The sequence below is a fragment of the Argopecten irradians genome, chromosome 3 (assembly GCF_041381155.1).
Source record: "Argopecten irradians isolate NY chromosome 3, Ai_NY, whole genome shotgun sequence".
Taxonomy (NCBI): Eukaryota; Metazoa; Mollusca; class Bivalvia; order Pectinida; family Pectinidae; genus Argopecten; species Argopecten irradians.
Window position 1 is genome coordinate 41,432,905 of NC_091136.1, and position 18,023 is coordinate 41,450,927.

General features: G+C 35.9%; 1 protein-coding gene across 1 annotated transcript; it reads left to right on the top strand.

The window, feature by feature from the left end:
• Window positions 1-15,480: 15,480 nt before the first annotated feature.
• LOC138319676 (bifunctional glutamate/proline--tRNA ligase-like) lies at window positions 15,481-16,776 on the top strand. The gene is made up of 3 exons (XM_069262822.1): window positions 15,481-15,653; window positions 16,098-16,252; window positions 16,699-16,776. Exons 1-3 carry the CDS (start codon window positions 15,509-15,511, stop codon window positions 16,774-16,776), a joined length of 378 nt encoding a protein of 125 aa, XP_069118923.1. The 5' UTR covers window positions 15,481-15,508.
• Window positions 16,777-18,023: the final 1,247 nt, after the last annotated feature.

The window sequence follows — 18,023 nt, forward strand, 5'->3', positions numbered from 1 at the left end:
TTTGCAGAGATTGAGGTTTCCTGTCGTAGGCCTACACAAATGAGGGATGGAATGAAGAAAGAAGTAAATTAGAGTTCCGTACTGCTACTCTTTGTGCGCCATGTCATTGTCTCTAATGGAAACGGGGGTCAGCAATGCAAAGCAATGATGTTCTTAAGCGTGCACTGAATAAATCGTCGATCGTCATTTTGTGAGGTCTTGACAATTGTGTCGCTGAAGTAATGTGCAACTGTTACCGCTACGTTTGGGATAGTTGTTGTCGCGAGTCATAAGTTTTTTTTATCCCAGGGCCGAGATAGAATAAATACGATAAAATTAATATCATATTTAATGTAAAAAGATAACATCCCAGCCAAGGCATTAGATGATCACTTACATGGTGGAACTGACATATTTTATTAATCTTTCCATGAATATCCTTGAATGATTTAATTGTCATTTGTTACGCTTTATCATTTCTATTGCTTAGATTCTTTGAGGTAATTTTTCCATAGACCGAGAGAACTGTATGTCAATTATGACGTCAAGTATACAAAATGGTTTCGCGGGGAATTTTAAAGCGGCAGTCATTGGCCAAATTGAATTATTAAATAAGATATCACTGTGCCACATCTCAATTTGTTTTACTGTAAAAGTAAGTAAATTCAGGGAATTTATGCCTTATTGAGATATCCCCCATTGTTGAGATATGTGTTGCTCCTGCTGTACGGCAACTTCTCTTCAATTTATTGGCACAGAAGTAAAATAAAAGTAGAAGAATGATTGATTTTTGGTTTGTTACGTTAGTTACGAATCCGTGTAAATGTGTGTGTATGTTTTTTTTTTCTTAAATTCAATTTGTATTACATCTTCTGACTGCCGTAGATTGATTCATAAATTGTGCAAGTAAACGGACAAATAAACTGACGTGGCCCTATTATATTATTACACTATAACGTATACATTTACATTGATGATTTGTCAATACATGTAAAACGTATTAGTTTTTAACAATATGCAGACCACCATCTTCGACTATGAGAGTGTGAAGGACGTTTTAGGCCATGGGCTAGGAGGGTTCCCACATGCAACCCCCCCCCCCCACCCAAACCTCCGAACCAATATTTTTCTGAACCCTTATGACCCACTGATCACAAATCTAAATGTTAACATTGCATAAGTTGGGATGAACTTCCAGGTTATGACGTCATCAAGATGGCCGCCATCTCGAATTGCACTAAAAGTTGAAAAATAGTCATAACATTACATTTTTTCAACCGAAGTAGACAAATGAGGGTATCAAAATGACCACAATAGAACAACAAATACATATCAGGACCAAACAATCCAATATATGTAGTGATTTCTACGTAGGAAATGAAAAAATCTTGGATATAAAGCTCAAAAATGGTGATTTTTCAGCAAATTTTTCATATTTTGTTTGACACACAGCAACAATGTTTCCGAACAGCAATCTATTATTTCTAATAAGTTTTTTGACCACTTGTTGATCAGTTTAAGCAACAAAAACAACCAAAACTAAATGTTAACATCGTATAAGTTCCGGTTATGACGTCATCAAGATGGCCACCATCTCGAATTTCACTGAAAAAATGAAAAATAGTCATAACATTGACATTTTTCAACTGAAGTAGACAAATGAGGTATCAAACTGACCACAATAGAACAACAAATACATGTCAGGACTAAAATAATCCAATTTATGTAGTGATTTGAACGCAGGAAATGAAAAAAAAAATTTAAAGCTCAAAAATGGTAACTTTTCAGCATTTTTAGCTCATCTGACCGAAGGTCAGGATGACCTATTTGTCATCGTGTTTCGTCCGTCGTCGTGCGCCGTCCGCCGTCCGCCGTCCGCCGTCGCCGTGCGCCGTGCGCCGTCCGCCGTGCGTCGTGCGTAAGACTATTTATACAAAAGCCTACTCCTCCTTAACCCTTGAGCGGATTACATCCATATTTGGTGTGAAACATCATTGGGGAAGGACAATCATATTTTATATAAATGAGCCTGGTCCGACCCCTTGGGGCTGAGGGGTGGGGCCCCAAAAGGGCAAATTTTCTTAATTTTAGCTTTAAAATGTTTACTCCTCCTTCATCCTTGGATGGATTTCATCTATATTTGGTGTAAAACATCGTTGGGGAAGGACAATCATATTTTATATAAATGAGCCTGGTCCGACCCCTAGGGGCAGAGGGGCGGGGCTCCAAAGAGGAAATTTTCTTAATTTAAGCTTTTAAAATCCTACTCCTCCTTCATCCTTGAATGGATTTCATCCATATTTGGTGTGAAACATCATTGGGGAAGGACAATCATATTTTATATAAATGAGCCTGGTCCGACCCCTTGGGGCTGAGAGGGGTGGGGCCCCAAAAGGGCAAATTTTCTTAGTTTTAGCTTTAAAATCCTACTCCTCCTTCATCCTTGGATGGATTTCATCCATATTTGGTGTGAAACATCATTGGGGATGGACAATCATATTTTATATAAAATGAGCCTTGTCCGACCCCTAGGGGCTGAGGGATGGGGCCCCAAAAGGGCAAATTTTCTTAATTTAAGCTTTAAAATCCTACTCCTCTTTCATCCTTGGATGGATTTCATCCATATTTGGTGTGAAACATCATTGGGGAAGGACATTCATATTTTTTATAAATGAGCCTGGTCCGACCCCTAGGGGCTGAGGGATTAGGCCCAAAAAAGGGCAAATTTTCTTAATTTTAGCTTTAAAATCCTACTCCTCCTTCATCCTTGAATGGATTCCATCTATATTTGGTGTAAAATATCATTGGGGAAGGACAATCATATTTTATATAAATGAGCCTGGTCCGATCCCTAGGGGCTGAGGGGTGGGGCCCCGAAAGGACAAATTTTCTTAACTTTAGCATTAAAATCCTACTTCTCCTTCATCCTTGGATGGATTTCATCCATATTTGGTGTGAAACATCGTTGGGGAAGAAGGACAATCATATTTTATATAAATGAGCCTGGTCCGACCCCTAGGGGCAGAGGGGCGGGGCTCCAAAAGGGGAAATTTTCTTAATTTAAGCATCAAAATCCTACTCCTCCTTCATCCTTGGATGGATTTCATCCATATTTGGTGTGAAACATCATTTGGGAAGGACAATCATATTTTATATAAATGAAATAGATCCGACCACTATGGGCAGAGGGGCGGGGCCCCAAAAGGGCAAATTTTCTTAATTTAAGCTTTAAAATCCTACTCCTCTTTCATCCTTGGATGGATTTCATCCATATTTGGTGTGAAACATCATTGGGGAAGGACATTCATATTTTATATAAATGAGCCTGGTCCGACCCCTAGGGGCTGAGGGATTGGGCCCAAAAAAGGGCAAATTTTCTTAATGTTAGCTTTAAAATCCTACTCCTTCATCCTTGGATGGATTTCATCCATATTTGGTGTAAAATATCATTGGGGAAGGACAATCATATTTTATATAAATGAGCCTGGTCCGATCCCTAGGGGCTGAGGGGTGGGGCCCCGAAAGGACAAATTTTCTTAACTTTAGCTTTAAAATCCTACTTCTCCTTCATCCTTGGATGGATTTCATCCATATTTGGTGTGAAACATCGTTGGGGAAGAAGGACAATCATATTTTATATAAATGAGCCTGGTCCGAACCCTAGGGGCTGAGGGGGTGGGGCCCCGAAAGGGCAAATTTTCTTAATTTTAGCTTTAAAATCCTACTTCTCCTTCATCCTTGGATGGATTTCATCCATATTTGGTGTGAAACATCGTTGGGGAAGAAGGACAATCATATTTTTATATAAATGAGCCTGGTCCGACCCCTAGGGGCAGAGGGGTGGGGCTCCAAAAGGGGAAATTTTCTTAATTTAAGCTTTAAAATCCTACTCCTCCTTCATCCTTGAATGGATTTCATCCATATTTGGTGTGAAACATCATTGGGGAAGGACAATCATAATTTTATATAAATGAAATAGATCCGATCACTATGGGCAGAGGGGCGGGGCTCCAAAAGGTCAAATTTTCTTAATTTAAGCTAGATCCTACTCCCTCCTTCATCCTTGGATGGATTTCATCCATATTTAATGTAAAACATCATTGGGGAAGGACAATCATATTTTATATAAATGAGCCTGGTCCGACCCCTAGGGACAGAGGGACGGGGCTTTAAAAGGGGAAATTTTCTTAATTGAAGCTTAAAAATCCTACTAGTCCTTCATCCTTGGATGGATTTCATCCATATTTGGTGTGAAACATCATTGGGGAAGGACAATCGCATTTTATATATGAGTCTGGTCCGACCCCTAGGGGCTGAGGTGTGGGGCCCCAAAAGGGCAAATTTTCTTAATGTTAGCTGGCCCACTTCCTGTTTTTCAGATTTTGGTCTCCAATCTCAATGAAAATTGGTCTATAGGGGTTTAAATTAATGCCGAACAACATGCAAACATTTTCATTAAGTCTTTGGTTTTCCAAGATGGCCGCTGGCCCACTTCCTGTTTTCAGGTTTCAGTCTCCAATCTCAAGGAAAAATTGGTCTATAGGGGTTTTAATTGATTCTGAAGGGGAACTTTAGGTGAGGACAATCATATTTTATAAAGGACCGAGCTAAGACCCATGGGGATAGTATGGCGGATGTCCAAAATGGAAGCTTTGCTGAAATTTGGCTTTAAAATCCGTAAATGGGTTACAACCATATGTGGATGAAGGGCTACCAAGTTTGTTCAACGAATGACATTTACCTATTTCAGAAACTTACATATTCAACTAAGGAGTTCCTTGTATTGTTTATATTAATCGTTAACCAATACTTTATACTGTGACTTTGTTGTTTTGTGCAATGAGTCAGATGACCGTTAAGGCCCATGGGCCTCTTGTTTCATATTTGGCTTGACGCAGCAAAATTGTTTCCCAACAACAAATTAATATTCACAATCAGTTATTTGACCTCTTATCAAAACAACAACAAAAATATATAGAAATGCAAAAGAGAATTGTTATAACCATCATTTGGTTTACAAAAAATCACCGGATGCGGCATATGATTGTTATTTTTTCCAAACCGCTAACACTACAGTTTCCTGGTGTCTTGGAATTTCCTGAATATAACAAATTTGAATTTAAAGTTGGCTGAATATCTAAGTTGGACTTCAAAATAATCCATTTTCATGTTCGAAATTTTGTAGACTAGTAGCCTCTGAAACTGAATTATAACAGCAAAACGCTAACTAATAGCTATATGGTATCAAATTAAAGTTCCGTAAAGACCATGACAATTTTCGAAACATATTGTGTCTTTCAGAATGAGCACATCCATTGTTTATTTCCTGTGTATAACGCAAGGAAATATAAGATGGTTACTACAGTGTCACATATTTCTTTCACTAGTTCTTAATGGTAATCATTTTCGTTGTGCGTGCTTTCTCGCCAGAGTGTCGTCTTCGACCTCGGTGACCTGATGTGACATTGCATTACCGGGTTACCATCGTGGTTCTAACTTGCAACTGTCCATGGTCAGAGTTAATATCAGAAACATCGGCTTCAGGGATGTGGGAGCTCTTCCTGTTTCCGACCTAGTTTCACCTAGATTCACATATCGTATGTGATGTTCCAGACTTCCCCGGTATGATGGAAAAGACACCAGGTCAACATTCTGCAGAGGGTTGAGTTGGTTCTCCTTAATTCGTATGAAGCACAATTCCTCATTCTTGTGAACCTCAGTGACCATAGGTAGCACAGGTGGATTCTTTGAGGTCATAAATGAGGTCTGCAGTGAAGTTTCACTCTTTGCCAAGTCTGGAAAGCACTTTAGAGAACTTTTTACTGGAGAGTCTTCAATGGTCTCTTTGCGCATACACCAGATGTGACACAAACCTGTACCTTCAAGGGAGTGGGAAAAGTCAGACCAATGAAAAACATTTAACATTTATGCCCTCATTAATGACCTCGATGATATCACCTGTGCCATTTATGGTTGCACAAGGGTCCACAAGATTGATGAATAGTACTTCATACGAATTATGAAGTTATCTGCTCAGGAGAACCAATTCCACCATTAGAAGAATGTGCATCTGGTGTAATTTCCATTATGCCGGAGAAGTCTGAAACAGCATATACGTACGATATGTTAAAATCTGAAAGAGATCCCACATCCCTGAACATGTTGTTCCTGATATGAACTCTGGCCATGGATGGGTCATAAAAGGCTAGAACAACACTGGTAATGCAGTGTCACATGAGCTCATCGACATCGAAGACGTCGATCTGGCTTTCGACGAATTGGATACTGATATCTCGAGTACTCTGATTCGGACTGCATCTACCAGCTACCAGATATGCCGAGTCTCTTCAGTGGATAGGTCAGTGAGTCGAGAAAGCACGCACAATGATAATGGTTATCATTGAGAACCAGTGAAAGACATATTAGTGTCATTGTAGTAACCATCTGGCATTTTGCTTATTCTATGCATAGGAAATAAACAATGAATGTGCTCATTTTCAAAGACACAAACACTTTGGGAACTGTTAAAGATATTAACGAAAACACAGACTTAGCTTAGGTTACATTTGGTACGCTATCAGTAGGTGTTGTGTTATTTTTGAGACGCTGCTAATCTACAAAATTGAGGATATAACAATAATTCTTTTTTTTTATTTCTATATATTTTTGTTGTTGTTTTTGTTTTTACTGATTGATAGGAGTTTAAATAACTGATTACGAGTAATAATTTGTTGTTGGGAAACATTTCTGCTGCGTCAAGCCAAGTATGAAAAATTTGCTGAAAAATCACCATTTTTGAGCTTAAAAGTTTATTTTTTTAATTCTTCCGTACAAATCACTACACATATTGGATTATTTGGCCCTGATATGTATTTGTCGTTCTATTGTGGTCATTTTGATACCACATTTGTCTACTTTAGTTGAAAAATATCAGTGTTATGACTATTCTTCATTTTTTAGTGAAATTCGAGATGGTGGCCATCTTGATGACGTCATAACCGGAACCTATACAATGATAACATTGGTTTTATTGTTGTTGTTGTTTAAACTGATTGAAAAGTGGTCAAAAAACTTATTAGAAATAATAGATTGTTGTTGGGAAACATTTTTGCTGCGTCAAACAAAATATGAAAAATTTGCTGAAAAAATCACCATTTTTGAGCTTTAAATCCGATTTTTCATTTCCTGCGTAGAAATCACTACATATATTGGATTGTTTGGTCCTGATATGTATTTGTTGTTCTATTGTGGTCATTTTGATACCTCATTTGTCTACTTCGGTTGAAAAATGTTAATGTTATGACTATTTTTCAATTTTTAGTGAAATTCGAGATGGCGGCCATCTTGATGACGTCATAACCGGAAGTTCATCCCAACTTATGCAATGTTAACATTTAGATTTGTGATCAGTGGGTCATAAGGGTTCAGAAAAATATTGGTTCAGAGGTTTTGGGGGGGGGGGTGCATGTGGGACCCTCCTAGCCCATGGCCTATTTTAGGCAAAGCAGTAACGTCTGCTCTGAAATGTAGAAAGAAAAAAGAATAACATTTTCAAAAGAGTTTTAAAAAAAGGCTGTGGAAATGACAGTGAAACTGAAACAGCTGTTTTTGGATGATTACATGGTTACTGCTGTAAGAATTCAGACTTTTAACTTTAAACGTAAAGTCATAATTTGGATAGGTTCTGCGAACGTTCAATGAAGAAATATAGTGTAAGTAAACTATATACTTACGATTGCTACGAATGATTGAATATTACAAATGTCAATCATAAGATGGTATGGTCTCCTACTCTGAAAACGTGATTTTGTTCACGTTTTTGTAACTTTTTAACATAGACGATGGTGATTTTTCCCATGTTATGCAGAAACTATTTATACACTGCTGCCCGTCAACAAATTCATTAAACTTATAATAAAGTTGATTTTTAAATGCTTAGTATTTGTTTTATATGTTAACTTTTTCATATTTTCAAGCATTTCTTATTTTCAAATTTCAAATAGTATGATTTGGAATTTGATCTACATGTTTAAAGATTCCTTTCCTAAAATGGTTAATATTTTCAAAGTATCTTCTTTGGGAGTATACCTTTTAGAAGTATTTTATCTGAAGGTATTTTTACAAATATAAATTGCTTTAATTGGGAGATCCCTTGTTTTGAAAAAAATATCCCTCTTATCTGGACACCGAAGATATTTAACGGACAACTCGAAATTTTCTGGTGGTAAGGCCTCTGTCCTTTCTAATAATACTTTTTATCCTCGATAAAAAGTTGCGATTTCATTCAGCGTTACTTTGTTAACAAACCTATTTCACTCTGACAAGCGGTCGCCTTAAGATTAACAAGCGTTGGAATAAAAAAAAATACAGCTGAACATCGATTAAATCCAATGCAAATTATCAAATTACATATGTATTTGAAAAATAAAAAGCTCCTCGGCGACATTACAACTAAAGGTATTTCAGATAAGGAGTATTTCCATAATAAGAATATTTTAAATCGTTTACAGAATAGTGACTTTGAGTGTACACGAAGACACTAATTATAAGACACTTATCAATAGTGAATGCCTCCCCAGGCGAAGCCTCATTGTAGCTCCATTTGTTCTTAACAAAGTTAATGTTAATGTGACAGGGGAAGAAACCATGTAGTGGCCAAACAGGGACACGAACCCTGGACCTGTGAAATCTGGCCTGATTGAGCTACCTGGTCAATGATGATCGGCCAAGTCCGTTACCGCCACAGGGACCTGGCACGATTTTTTTAAATTAACAGTATACATATACATATTATAGTATCAAGGGTATGAACTCGGTGGTCGAGGAAAACGGACCTATTTGTTTAAAACCGTGATTATTTTAATAAATTGGTTCTATACAACATTGACGGATATCTTATCTTAAAAAGAAATAATTTATCTTTCCATTGAGTGCTTGATGAACAAAATTGGCCAAGTATTGACGAAGTCATGACTTGAGTTTACCCAAAAGCACAACATTACATTATTTGCATAATGTAGTCACATTATGTAAAGTCGAGAAGCGTTCCGAGAGAAAAATGAACATGGCGGTGACGGTTAAAGTACGTGTCTACAAAGTACGGGTCATGATACCTCCAAAGGAGATTGTGGATGAACACAGTTATGGGTACTGTTTACCACCACAAACGTAGATTTTGTGATTTTGGCTTGGTTTTTGAGGTACCCATTAGAGCCGAGACGACATTTCGACCGGACAGGGAAATGTCTACCTAGCATATTTTTCGTAAATTTCCCGATATATCAAACCATGACTTCGTCAATACTTGGCCAATTTTGTTCATCAAGCACTCAATGGAAAGATAAATTATTTCTCTTAAAGGTAAGATATCCGTCAATGTTGTATAGAACCCATTTATGAAAACAATCACGGTTTTAAAAAATAGGTCCGTTTTTCTCGACCGCCGAGTTCATACCCTTGATACTATAACATATATATATGTATAGTGTTGGTTAAAAAATTTCAGTGCCAGGTCCCTGTGGTTACCGCTACACCCCCCTTCTTTTCTCAAGTCTTCAACCTCGCACCTTCGGAAACCCAGTGACTTAACTCCACTATGCTAGAATGATTAAAGTCGGTAACCGACGATGTCAACCTCGGTACCCTTATTCCACCACCTTGGATATTTTACTGCCAATTTTGCTACAGGGAAATGCACATTCCTGTCAAGATCACCAACAGAAATCGAAAGGGTCTCCGGGGTGATAAAACCGAAGCATGTTGGAGTCACACTGGTCAATTTCTTTTATTTTTTTAACATAAATGTTGTATTATTTTGTGATTTTTTTATCACAAAGAAAAGAAAATGGGAGTAGTTTGAAAAATCCAATGGAGTACAATATAGTCTACATTTGGTCCACTAAAATTATGAACCACAAGTGAGGCAGGCCTGAACATTCTGTAAGCATCCTCTAACAGGCCGACTTGACCTCTGTGAAAGTCTAGGCTATAAAATATATAATTATTTTCGATTACACCTCCAACAACGAGGTTAAGATAACATCCAACTGATGATAGAAACACATTCAAACACATGGTGGTATAAGATATTAATGTTAAAGTTGTATTTCTTGTAATTTTCACCATCACAAACTGTCATAAAACATACAAAGTGTGAATATGGATGCTTTATATATGATGGTGGTAAATGTCGCATGAAATATCACACGTTTTGAAAGAACCGCCACAGTCAGCGCCATGTTTCAAACTTTCGGGTAATAACGGAAAAACCGAGTTGCATCACAATGACCGACATCGGCGATACAAGTATAGATTGTGAACCTCCAGAGCCGTAATCACATGGCCAACATCGGCAATACCCGTACAGATAGGATCAGCTATTTTATACATGGACACGGTTAAAAATCAATATTTAAAATTTAATTGTTTAACAATTTTGCGAATAATTAGAGCGGCAGAGAAAATATGTAGAATACTTAAAATACTTTTTCTATGCCAAAAATACTAGCAAGTCACAGACCATCCAAATTTAAAATAAAACAATCCTTATTATAATAAATAGCGGAATAAAATCAACTATACTAGCATCTCAAAACATAAAACTTATTAATTAAATTACGTTGTTTATCCACTTGCTTCTTATTTTCTGATACATTGCGCAACGGTTTTTCGAAAAAAAAATTTTTTTTTAGTTTATGTAAATTTGTGAAGTATATTGAGTTCGTAAGAGATTAATATAAAAAAAATTTATAGAGCTATAACACAAAACATGCATAGTTTTGTAGCATCGTATTCGGAAATTGGGGCCCCCCGCTTTCGTTTAGGGTACATAACCCGACATAAGGCCTTGATTTTGTGTTATAGTATAAACTCTATTACCAAATAACAAATACAAGTTCATTCTTCAAATCTAAAAAGGTTACATTTTACTTTTATAACAAAGTTACATTTTACGATTAGGTAGTAGATATCTAAATGAAACAAAACATTGAGTGCAAAAGAATAAATTTAAACATTACACCACGGTTTTAGAAATTTAACAAATTTAATTGCTTTATATATTTTACTGAACACTAAGCAATATTAAAATAATGTATCATGTTGCACGCATACATATTTGTTAAATGAATAAATTACTATCGTTGTCAATAATATAATGACTATAAAATTTATCAAATCCAACAATAACGAATATACATGTTTCGCGACCAAAAATAGTATCTATTTAACAGTTTAAAAAATTTGTAGGAATCTGCCTTCGTTTAATGCTCCGAAACATTCTTTTGAAAAAATGTTGTTTTTCTTCATTTCATACATTTTCAAAGACACAAGTGACTAGCTTTTTCAAAAACGTCTTGAACACTCATAATTATCGTTGAATAGATTGGTTTCCTACTGATCACAGACATAGACGTTCGTCTCTCTTAGCTAATATCCTCACCTTACTTAGCGTACTAATCGAAAAGTCGAGAATCCGGATTAACGGTTGTGTCTGTTTGAGTAGCGATTAGAATAATCGACGATTTGTTGCCTCTGAATTTTCTGATTTCCGGCAGCCAGGAATGATGTTATGTGGTTAAATGTGTCTCTATCATTGGCATTGTAGCAGAGGAGTATGACCTACACAGTCCGTGTAGGTGCAGGCTCGCATACGGGAATAGTCGTGCCTGTAAATAATAAAATAAAATTGATAAATACAGAAATATGAATAATATGTTGGCGAAAAAAAGATCGCGTACGAATAGATACTATTATAGATGTTCTGGTGTAAGGAACGACAATTGTTTTTATAAATATTTCCACAAATTTCGTAAATTGAATAAAAACAATAAGCAGGAAAAAAAAAGACACTCAGTGGATATTAAGACCAATCTCAAAATGCGGATATTGCATTAAACTTTTTCTAGATTTAATTTTTATTTGTTTGATGTGTGGACTATATCATGACGGATAACGAGGCGAGGAGGTGATAATTGGACGATAATGTTTATTTGACCCATTTACACAAACGACCTAATTTCATATGTATTTTCCTAGCAATATTGACCCATATGTACTTCTTGATGTTGTGTTTTTACAGCTGTACTTATATTTTGATCTACAAGTTTTAGCAAACTGTAGCAAACTGATATTACAGGTTTTGGAAATGATCCTTCAATCCTGAAGACGATAATAGAAAAAGTATCAATTAAGTGATTTTTGTTCTTTCTTGCTAGCCTGATTATATCTACGCAGGAAATGATTATGATAGGTTAAAAAATGTAATTTATTGATGGAAGTGGGAAAACATAAAAGAATGATTTATATATAAAAAATATATGGCGTAAGGTCTTACATGATTATAGCGTAACTTTTTTGTAATTTTGGTCATATTCCGAAGTGCTCGATGGAGGGGGGAACGTTCAGATATTTTGCTTAAGACATATTTTACGATTCTACGCTCCGACAATGTCCATCACATATGAAAAGCTGTGTCTCGTATGCACGAATCATGTGCACAGCAATGAGGTCAATGAGAATTAAATATGAGACTGGAGAGATATCCGCCCTTGCCCTACTTCCAAGTCGATCTTCCTGTCGCTATCCACAGTGCAACGTACCAAATACCGTATACAGACACTGTATATCTGCCAAAATTCCGCTGTGATCTTACTACTTATCTGGACCACTCTCTTACTTAATAACCCACCCATACTACCACCTCCTACATAGATTTCCATCTATCTATTAAAATGTCTAACACTCAAATTAAAGGTTGATATCTGTTCTTTTTAGAAATTGCCCTAATAAAGATGGTGTAAATAAAAGCAATCATCACAAAAGTTAATTTTTCATTGAAACTGCCAAATATTAAGCATTCAGGTGAGCAATTGATATAACTATTGCACAATGTACATTAGATAACGCTAGCAGAATGTGCTGATTATACGTGCCAAAGTTTAGCAGTAAGATATAATAGCTTCTTACCTTTTCATGATATATCTGTTATCATCAGATTTGCTCCTTATCGTTAATTGTTAAAACAGGAGCATCCAACATTCATCCAAATTAATTAGAAAAGCAAACATTCATGTGTGTTGGCTAAAAACACTCATCAATGATACAATTACAACCTCGTGGAGAATTATGATAAACGAAGGAAAAAATAACAAAAGGTGAAAAAAAGCAATTTAAATGAGTTGTGTATGACAATACTTTTATGTGACGCAGAATGAATACTTTACATTCATTATAACACATATATCTAAGTATTACCTGCATAGTTCTCAGAATACTGTTGCAAAGTATCTGGTCACCGATTCCTTTCCTAATGTAGGTATGAGCGATTGATGTCTTCCCAACCATTCCATCTCCGACCAGTGTACAATGAATAGGGTTTCATGTTGACCACCATCATAACCAAGCTATAGGTATACTGTCATGGAACTAGAGTAAATACTGATGGTGTTTTATACATCCGTTTATATGAGGCATTACATGGCAAACCAATCACTAGGTCGCATGTAACATGTTTGACACCATTCTACGCAGAAAGTATGACGCATTTTTCATCACATGGATGTAAAGTATATGGATACATGTATCAAGTTTTTTTTTATATCATCTTTCATATTGAGTAAGCTTAACTAAGCTGATTAAATTCTTAATCGTTATATAACCATAAACAAATTAATATACATCCAATTATGAAAAAAAAGAGATAAATTAAAGTTAATCCTAATTAAATATTGTTTTTATCATTCCTTTTGACATTCGTTTTTGCATGTTATTCGATCAATCCTTCGGTCATGTTCGATTTCTATCAAAAATGACCAGAAAATAGCAGTCATAGTAAAATGCAGTAGATAATTTAAATGTCTATTGTACGCTTCATTAGAAATTGGCAAGCAAAAGGTTCTACGTGTTGACAATAATCCGCAGCAAATATGCCTATGCTCCTGGAGCGGGTAAATCGAGAACGAACACGTCGTACTTGCATTGGGTGTGCTGTCTACGTGCAAAAACGCAGACAAAATTTGAGGCTTCGTAACGTCTATATGAGTAACAGTCCAAATAGGACACTAATATTTTTAGTCTATGCAGAACTTTTGCTTGCGTTCGGGCCTGCATCTGGTCTGCCGTTTCAGGCCAATGATTCAACCACGTGACGGAAGACGCTGGGGGGCACCGAACGTTCATCGTCACGTTCAACGGTTCGATCCATGCGTGTGTACTGACAGTTGCCACATCGTTGTCGTAGCACACAAGTATATTCTATGGCACCGGTCTGACTTAAAAGACTCGTTGGAGACAGTACGGTGCACACATCTTGAATTACAACGAAAAAGTACTGTATACATGCACCTAAATAAATGGTTAAGCATCTATCAGATTCACTCATCTATAGTATCCCAAATATGGCATACGGCGTTTGTATTATGGTAGGTACACTTGGTTCTGACATCATTGTTTCATCTTCTATCTTATTTTGATTATTTTTGAAAATGAAGAATCAACTTCTGAATAATAGCCCTGTATCGACGAAGGAAATGACGTTACTTGCGTAAAGTAAGCAAGCCTAGCAAGTGTAAATATAATGTTATGGTCATTCACGATCAATCAAGTGAGAGAATTTTAACACAAAATCCTGAACTGAACTGTTACAAATATACAAAACGTTTGAGTTGAAGGTGAATGCTTAAAGGAAATAACTCAAACTATCAAATTTTTCGAACACATTATCTGCAGTGTCTGTACATGTAAATGCAACATTCTTTCGTGACTACTTTTCACACTTTCAATTTCAATTAAAGTTGATGGAGATAAATTTTTGCAGATTTAAAAACTAAATCTTATGAATTTATATCACCTTAATTGTGTATGAGTTTACCGTTTTAATAGTAAATCTTATGAATTTATATCACCTTAATTGCAAAAATCATGAAAGTAAATCACACACTAAAGAAAGTTGGTATACAACAATATAAGGTGATTTCTGTTAGTACTTGAAGATACAGATCATCTATAAGATGGTTTACTTATAGGAGATTGTATAAATAAAAGGACCGTTTCTATATAATTAGGTTAATGTATGTATTTAAGGAATAGCTTTTTATTTCAGGCTATGAGGGGATAATGATAATTGAATCCAGATATAAAAAAGTTAATTACATTAGGCTTTGCGATGATTGAGCACATGTTAATTATGTAATCCCTGCAAAGCTGGATTAATCTTGCATGAAGTTTATTTTGGATCACTTGTCATTATCCCTGCATGACCTAATATTTAAACAAAAGTGAAAGTTATTTCTTAGATTTACGTTTTTTGTGAAGTTTAAGAAATCTATTTTTCTGAGAAATCTCTTTATATTCTTTAGAAATATTTCTTCTTTGCATCCTGTCATTGTCAAATGTCATTTTATCATACCAAAGTGATTGTTCAATATTGACAGAACCATCCTGCATGTTTTTTGTATCATTATTACTTTTTCAAAAGTATTGTTTTTAAGACAATCTGTAAATATTTGTCTATAAACAGGTTGACCATTGGATGACGTTTGGCGCCGGTCACCTATCCTGTGCCAGCGAGTTTGCCTCAGCCTTACAGTACCTAGAAGACAGACTGTCTCTTGTTACCTTCCTGGTCGGCCATGGCCTTACAATCGCTGACTTTGCTGTCTGGGAGGCACTGCATGGTAATCTATCTATTTTGTTTGTTTCTGGTTTTTGTCTTGGGCCATTTCAGGACCAGTTTTAGAAGGTGGCCTAAAGCTAAAGCACCTGGAGAATAATCGCTGATATATGATATGATATATAAAAAACTTGAAACCCAGAGATGGAGGGCTAGTGGTAATATGTTCAAACATCTTAACAAATGAAAGAAGACATATTGTAATTGTAGTTCTCCTGAATCCTCCACTTGTTTTTTTATCTTTTAATAATAATTCCTTTCTATGCCTGAATACATGGTAATAAAACTTGAGGGAATATTTCCATGGTAGCTTTTTTCACAGTAGTAAAGTTGCCATAGCGTTTCATAGATGATCTTATTTTTCTTTACACAGCATGATCACTCATATTAATTATTCATATCTGATATAGAAATGAATAGTTGTTTTGAACTTGTTTTTCCCCCACAGCCAACAAGCAATGGTATGATATGCTGGCTAGGAACACAGCACCAGTGAATGTTTCACGTTACTTCAAGTTTCTGTCTGATCAAGAGCCATTTACATCTGCACTGAAAGTTGTTCCTAAACCTCAACCACAAGGAAACAAAAAATCAGAAACTACTGTAAGTCAAAGCTTTTGTAGCCAAGAATCAATCTAGTGTTGTTCATGAAAGGAGTGTTAAAGAATAATTTTATGTATAACTTTTTTCGTTTCAAGTACCTGTTCAAACGTTTTGGAGGAAAATCTATGTCACTTTTAAATTTTCTCAGCTTTAATTTAATGATTGGATGTTTGAAGGAAAAATGCATAGCTCTTGAAAGTTCTGATAAATTTGAATTATTATATATGAATTAAGAAGAAAGATGTTGACATGTTTTTATAAAATAGTTTAAATAAAACTTAATACCGTACAACATTCTTAATGTTTAAAAATACAAAGTATGTAGGAAACGGAAGTCTTTAAAGTGTGTATACGAAGCACTGCAGGCATTATATTTCAGTCCAGTTTATCAGATTTGTGAGAAAGAAATAGACGGATTTACAGGATGTATTTTTACTTTGTTACAGGTGAAAAAGGATGAGGGGAAATTTGTAGATCTGCCAGGAGCTGAGATTGGTAAAGTGGTAGTCCGATTTTCCACCTGAGGCCAGTGGGTAAGTTCAACTCTCAAGGGACTGTTTTGTTCATTTTAATTCTGAGAACATACATTTGCTCCAATGTTAAATTCTAAACTATAAAACAACAAGCTCCATACCTTCAGAGAATCTCAGAATATTTTATATTGCTCTGGAATAACCTAAAATACATTGTATCAATATTTTTATAGAAATTAATAGGCTTCAAATGATGCCCCTTCAACACATACTCTCCATATTGGGTCTATAGCCAAGGCAGCCCTCCTAAATACTTACCACTATGCACAGCTGTTTAAGGGCAAAACTGATCATGAGGTCTATGATCGACACACATCCCAGCCAAAGAGGATGCCGAACTTTGCGAGAAGGTTTATAATCAAGTCTCGTAAGGACACAGAAGGAAGACCAAAAAATGTTTTCACTATTTTGGGTTCATTGATTTATTCGTCAATAATATTTTATCTGAGTCGACACTTCTAATCTGGTGAAGACTCTTCTTACTCTCTACTCGCCCAGTGTGCAATGATTTGACTCAACCAACAATACCACGCTGGTTTGAATGGGGATAGTATGTACCCTAGTATTTATCTTATGTAAATTCATTATTGTAAACAAAAAAATTAGTAATAATATCAACAATTCTAATACATGCTGGAAAGGAGGAACCCACTACTTCTTCTCCATTCGACCGTCCTCTCGAAGATATGATGGAATCACTCTGGTATGGGCATGGGTATTCATTTTTGCATTAATATATGGATACCTGTGCAAATGTTATAATTTTGTATTGACAATAATTTCAAGGGAGAAATCACAAAATTCAAAAGATCCAAATATACTCTAGGGTTTCCCTTTACAACTGATAAGGATTTATGCATTGATATAGGATTACAGCACATCATTATAGATATGGGCAATCTCTTTAAGAGGGATTATTGATGATTTCAAAGAGAAAAAGCGGGCTAATGTTACTCAAAGATTGGTACATGCATTTGGATTAAAAAATTTGATACATTTTATGTTTAGGTGATTCTGGAAGATGTAGCCATGTTGGGAATCAAGGTATGAGAATCCTTCTAGATCATTGATCTTCTGACCATTTCTTTGAACTCACAATACGTGAAGGCTCTAGGTTGAGATCAACGGATTGAATCTCGGAGGGAAACAAGGCACTTCCTTCAGTGACAACACACACCTGTGAAACCATAGAAAAAAAGACGAAGTGAAGACAGATGACCTAGTTTCAAAAAATTAGA